At 33.1% G+C, this 7,500-nt stretch overlaps 1 protein-coding gene across 3 annotated transcripts in view; it reads right to left on the reverse strand.

The window, feature by feature from the left end:
* Positions 1 to 7,500, reverse strand: part of LOC106872700 (arrestin domain-containing protein 2) — a 275,703-nt gene that overhangs the window by 7,917 nt on the left and 260,286 nt on the right. For all 3 annotated transcript variants that reach the window (XM_089366396.1, XM_089366394.1, XM_089366395.1), the window contains one exon: positions 5,934 to 6,116. In XM_089366396.1, coding sequence (XP_089222522.1) covers positions 5,934 to 6,116 — 183 coding nt within the window. The remainder of the gene's footprint in view (positions 1 to 5,933; positions 6,117 to 7,500) is intronic.

Below are 7,500 nucleotides of genomic sequence, written 5' to 3' on the forward strand. Positions count from 1 at the left end.
ATTATGTCACATTAATTTAATTTCATATTAATTAATTTATTTATTCAAAAACGAAGCTTTACTTCAGCCTGATATTAATCTTGCTTTATCATCGTATATTTAATATTCCCCATAATCTTAGAGTCATGTACGTGGCCGCTTCAAGGTTAATTTCCAACCATTTAGCATTTATACAAAGCGGATTGTTTAGGGACAACTTGTACATGAAATTAAAAATGTCAAGAGCTAGATATTTTCATCACTATATATATATATATATATATATATATATATATATATATATATATATATATATATATATATATATATGTATGTATGTATGTATGTATGTGTGAATATGTATGTATATATATATTCTTTTTCTTTTTTTCTTTTATTCGTTACAGTTATTTGACTGTGGCCGGAGAGAGGTATTTTGGAAAAATTTTTATTGATTAAATTTGGGGTTATATAGCCAAGATCATCTTTATCGCAGTCTGACAATGACTTAGCTGGTCGAAACTTCGAAGTCACTGTCAGTAATATTCTTGTTTAAAGAATAATAAATTTGTACTCTACAAAAGTACAGAATGACCCATCAGATTAATGTAAAATTGCTTTTTTTATAACTGAACATAGAAACAAATATTAACACACACACACACACACACACACACACGCACATATATATATACATATATATGTATGTATATGTATATGTATATATGTGTGAATGTGTATGTATATACTTATGTACTTATGTATATATATACATACATACATGTGTGTGTGTATTTAATTTCATTTCTTATCTGGTCTCCATTTTGTTCTAATTATAGAAATTTCTTTCGTATTAAGATGTTTAGATAGAAGTATCTGATTTTTCCTCTCTTGTCAATTTTCTTAAAATTGCTGAATATGACTTCTGGAAGTCTTTTGAATAAATTTAATTTCAAATTCAATTAACTTGCTATCTTCGAATTAATTTAATTCGGATCCCAATTAACTTAGCATAATTTTAAATAAACATTAATCCATAAATTTTTACGTATGTATCTGACGTATGCTTGATTCTTTATATTTTAATTTAACCCACGGAAAATAATAAACGTTGTTATTAGCAATAACATAGCTTATGCAATAAAATACAAGTATAAAGACGTTTCATCTATAAAAGACAATAATTTACTTCAGAACATCATATATGCTTCAATCAATGACAGATCAAAGTGTCTATTTAAACAATAGCATCGTTCGATTAGTTTCAATTTACAAATAAATTTAACCGAGCTTTTAACTTTTCATCTTAAAATACTGTTTCAGCTTTCTTTCTTCTTCTCATAATCATCTTACGCCTTTACTTTTTTTCTCTCCTTTCCTTTCTGTCTTTCTTATTTTTCTTTTCTATCGATCTTTTCTTGTTTCTCTCCTCCCACCACACCTTCTTTATCTTGCTGCCTCGCTTTGTTTCAACGTTTCTCTTCTTTCTATTTTAAATTAAAATACAAATGGAACTAAACGAAGTAACTTTCATATTTCTGATGAGCTTCTGTGAAATAGCGAAACCTGTTCGTATTCCAGAAGACATCCTCTTTGTTTCAATCATTAGGTTGCGGCTATGCTGGGGCACGGCCTTTGAAGAACTTTCAGTCGAATGAATCGACACCAGTAATTAATTTTTTTTCAAAGCCTGGTACTTTTTCTATCGTTCTCTTTTGCCGAACCACTAAGTTACGAAGATGGAAACACACTAGCACCGGGTTTCAAGCAATAGTGAAGGAAAACACAAACACAAACACATATGGCCGCAGTCTAATGACTGAAACAAGTAATATATATATATATATATATATATATATATATATATATATATATATATATATATATATATAGTAGAAGATATTTGCCTAAAATTCCACGCAGTGGGACTGAACCCGGAACTTGTAGCTTAGAAGCAAGCTTCTTACCACAGCCACTTCTGCACCTATATATGCATATTATTGTTTACCAGAAATTACAAAAGTGATTCATGGACAAAGAGTTTCGTACATGGATCTTATGAAAGAATGGTGATTATTTGCCAGTTGTTAATAAGTAAATGAAATGATTACTTTTTCTAAGTAGCAGTTACTATCCATCTACATCAACGAGATATGACCCACTCATAACACTAGAATGACCCGCTCATAACAACACATTTTTCTGAAGTCTATGATTATTTTCTCTCTTATATTTGAAAAGGAGAACTTCCCCGAAATATTGTAGGATCAATGAAAAACTTATATAAAGAACTAATCTCTTATTTTGTTTCGATTCATTGGCATCACCTAACATATTCTTTCCATTAGAATTGGTCAAACACTTTTGGAAGAATTTATCTCAAACACACATAGACACACATAGACACACATACACACACACACATTTATATATAACAATGAGTATATTATTTATAATGTACATATAAACATAGAACAGCATTAGTTAGATGTATACACACACTCACATACACATAGAGAGATAGATAGACAGACAGACACACAAGTAAATAGACAGATAGATAGAGAAAGAGAAAGAGAGTGAGAGAGTGAGAGATAGATAAATAGATGTGCGTCAGCATCGCATTCTCCACATATATATATGCACCTCTATGCATTACTTATAATGTATATGCATTCACTAATTGCAATGCAACATTAACCATGTATAAATATACATGCATGAAAAGCATATACACAAACATCTAACATTTTATGTGAAGTTGATAAAATATTCTTATAATTGGCTTCATTATTCATTTCCCAATCAATCTGCTACATGTAGGTATGTAGGTATGTATGGACACATGCATGTATATACTGATAATATGTGTGTAATGTCATGTATGTATATACGTGTGTGTGTGTACGTACGTATGTATGTATTTATATGGAGGTGTATGCATTCTTAATGCCACCATTTTAATATTGCGTCCCACTTTCTCTTTACCTAAACTGACTGACACAACGCATCTGCTTTGAGTTGCGCCGCGAGAACACACACACACACACACACACACACACACACGTTTATGTATATACACGCACATATACTGACATAAGTTTGGTAGCACAGACAGGAGAATAAACGCAATGCCTGAGTTTATATATTATTATCATTATTATAGTTGTTGCTGTTGTTGTTATTTTAAATGATAATAATAATGATGATAATAATAATAACCCCTACGAAAATAAGTTTACACACGCATATATATATATATATATATATATATATATATATACATACTGATACGTATGCATATATATATATATATATATATATATATATATGCGTGTGTGTGTATATACATACATATATGTGTGTATATATATATATATACATATATATATATATATATATATATATATATATATATATATATATATATATACATACAGACAGACAGACAGACAAACAGACAGACAGACAGGCAGACATATGTGTACGCACTCCCTGCACGCGCAAAGGTTCTCAAAAATGTACATACACATACCTAAAAACATAGACATATATATGTATATACAAAATGTGTACGTATGTATATGTATGCAGACATATATATATATGTATATATGTATACACACACATACACACACACACACACACACACACACACACACAAACACACACACACATATATGTATATTCGTCTCTCCTTTTCCCACGTGCACCCATCCACCCCTATACACACGTGCCCAAATATTCTATGCAGCGGAATTGGTATCTCAGGAAAAACTTCTGAAGAACCGGCTTTGGTAAGTGTTTGTACTAATAAAAGCATCTAATTATCTAATTGCTAATTACTTGTCAGTTGTTGCTTAATTAGACATATTGTTAATATGAAAATGATGTGATTAATTATTCTATAGTAAACTGCTAGTTACTGACAGTCGACATCAATTGAAGTACCAGGATCTTGAGTTCGATCTCTGATCACGGTCTGTTCAGTTTTCCCTGTCCTTGAAGTCCTGTCTTGTTGTTTGTAGAATATAGACGTTAGATCTAGTGGCCACCACTCTCTAATGGTGCTCGCTGAGATCAGGATTGGTGGTGGCTGATAATGTAATTGTATTTGCTTAGCCTGAAACCAGCCCCTAAGTAACAGACCTACGATCAAAGACATTCCACTATTTGCTCTCGTTCTTTATGTTCTGAGTTCGAATTGTATCAAGTACTGGGGTCGATGGTATTGACAAGTCCCTCCCCTCAAAACTGGTAATTTTGGGCCTAAATTTAAAAGTATTATTTTACTCTACCACGGCGAAAACAACAACAAAAAAAGTTAAGGAATAAAACAAATATAAAATTTTACGTGCCGATGTCTATTTTCCAACGTTTATGAACCACCATTTTGAGAAACTCAGAAATAAACATCTTAAACGGTAGCTTCTTGTCAAAACAGAAACACTAACCGGATTATTAGAAAACAGAACACATCTTGATGAAAGCACAGATTTTTGGCACTTCCATGTATTTATCTATTTACTTGGAACTTTACCTCAAAACGAAGATAAAAAAAATGATTACAAGTAGAAGTAAAGAAAAAATAACATCTTCCAATGTTTAAATGTTATTTTAAAAATTTTGAAAGGATAACGTGAATAATATATAACAAAAACTTCACAAACAAACCCCCAAAACAAATAAATTGTTAATATAATTTAAGTTTCCATATTATATGGAGGCCACGTACGTGTTTGACAGAAGAGCGGTAGTAAGCTTATTACGTACTCACACACACACACACACACTCACGCACACGCACGCACGCACGCACGCGTGTGCGTAATACATACATGCATAAACATAGATTTGTGTATTTGTATCATGTCCACGTAGAATTATGGTCGATGAAATATGTAGAGTGGCATGCGGTTTGTGTATGTAAATATACACTCGCTCTTTCCTGGAAACATGTATCATTTCTTGTGTGTGTATACATCTGTTACAGGTGTACACAAGTTTATCAGTATATACATAAATTCAAAAGTATAATACACATATGTCTGTATAATATATATGTGTGTATGTGTACATATATGTAAAATATTTATGTATGTATGTATATATAAATAGATAATTAGATACATACATACATTTTTACATTTTTTGTTAAATCATAAAAAAAGTATGTTTATGTATGTACGTGAATCTCTGTATATATGTGTATATGTTTATATATATATGCATATATATACATATATAGTTACACATTTATTTATATTCCTAAAAGATATGGTAAAACACGCACGCACACACACACCTACATGCATATAGATACACATGCATACACACCACATATACGTACATATATATATACATACATGTTTGCACACATAACATAGATATAATATATGCTACGCTAAAAGTTATGTTAAAAGTTTATTTTACTTTAAACATGTCGTAAATGATACAACTTAGTTCGACGCACCCCCTGTGCTACCGACATCTTGGTGGATGTACCCCTCCCCCACCCCACCCCGATCACCTCACATTTCATTTCGGAGCCAGACTACACATAATATACATTTCTGATACACCACTCTTTATACGGCTATATGGGTGGAAGGTAGTTTGATAATTAACCCCGACGCTTCAAGTTCGAGCCCAGAGTGAATCAGTCAAGGTAAATGTATTACATACACGCGCGCACATATAATTCTCTGTGTACTGTTCGCTTGTTGATAGGGTCACCAAGAGATAAATACAATTTACTTCAAGTTTCATGGTTGGATAGTACAATAATCGGAAAGGCTTATATAGCGTACTGTGCACAATCCGGCAATGCTGGATATTGCACGGTACAACTATTGCATTATCCGAACATAAAACTTGAAGTAGCTCACGTATAATTCATTTCATATTGAGACAAAGAGAGAAAGAAATATTTCAAAAATCAATGCCGATTTTACCTGAATTAAAGAAACTTTTGTAGAATGAATTCGTCTGGTGCTGAGGTTCTTAATCTCAGCATAAATAGGGATAGCTTCCTTTAAAGTGTACCCCTTCCGCTCTAGTTTCATAGAAGCTGTCACAGTTCCTGCTATACAGCACCAAGAGCCAACAGCTTCGTATGTATCGTTCTCCACTGGCAACTGAAAAAATACAACATACGCACATAATATATAATCCCTGACTGAAACAAAATGAAAGGTAGGTACTCAACGCTCTCATCATCATCATCATCATCATCATCATCATCATCATCGTCATCGTCGTCGTCATCATCATCATCATCATCATCATCAGTATTATTTGATGAAAACTCACAGCTTATTATGCTGGTAAGATGGAAAGTGTCAGGTGCCCACAGCCAGCAGACTAAGGTGACACTCGTTTACTGGTCATGCTTCAAGGACTCTGCAAGGAATTCTTGCAACTCCAAGCAATGCTGGCTTTTGTAGGTGTTCTACCTTTACACTTGCACCGATCTTTATTATTATTATTATTATTATTATTATTATTATTATTATTATTATTATTATTGTCATTATTATTATTATTATTATTACTAAGGTGGCGGGCTGGCAGAATCGTTAGCACGCCGGGCGAAATACTTAGCGGTATTTCGTCTGTCGCTACGTTCTGAGTTCAACTTCAGTCGTGGTCGACTTTTCTATATCCTTGTGCAGCTGAAGATTGCTCTGGATTTTACATTTAATGTAATGCTCGCATTACTTAAATAAATGGAGTGGCATGAAACGTGCGTACTGCAATAACCTTTAAGATCCGTGTTGCTTTATTTGATATATATATATATATATATATATATATATATATATATATATATATATATATATATATAAGTACTAGAAATATTATTATTTCTAAATCTCTGAAAGAGAGATATTTACTTTGTAGAAATACTATGAGCACTCTAGTTAATATGGCGGCCTTGGTCGACATCGAATGTGTTAGGTCTTTATATGGCTAGAAAAATCTGGGGAACATGTGTATTGCGTTGAACAGAGAGTAGTAGTGGGAGAAGAAGCCTGAATTAATGTCTTGCAGGATGGTGTGTGTGTGTGTGTGTGTGTGTGTGTGTGTGTGTGTGTGTGTGTGTGTGTGTGTGTGTGTGCGCGCGTGCGTGTGTGTGTGGCGGGGGGAGGGACAAGATACTGACGGCTGTATGGAACATCTGTTGTCAATATGAAAAGTAATAAAATATAAAATGTGATGGAAACGTCTGGAATATGAGAAATAAAGGTGCATCTGGAAGACACCAGTTAATGGAATGTTCGAGCGAGAGAGGGAGAGCGAGAGGTGAGGGGAAAGGAAAGGGAGAGGGAGAGAGCACGGGAGAGAGCGGGAGGAAGTGAAAGAAAAAAGTATGGCGAACAGAGAGAGATAAAACCCAGAGAGGGGGTGGGTTGTACAGTGGAATTATGGACTTGGTTGAGCAAAGGAGATTTTGAAGAGTGAAACAATGAACCTACAGGTGACTCCCTAATAATAATAATAATAATAATAATAATAATA

The sequence above is a fragment of the Octopus bimaculoides genome, chromosome 19 (assembly GCF_046866305.1).
Source record: "Octopus bimaculoides isolate indiv1 chromosome 19, ASM4686630v1, whole genome shotgun sequence".
NCBI classification, from domain to species: Eukaryota; Metazoa; Mollusca; class Cephalopoda; order Octopoda; family Octopodidae; genus Octopus; species Octopus bimaculoides.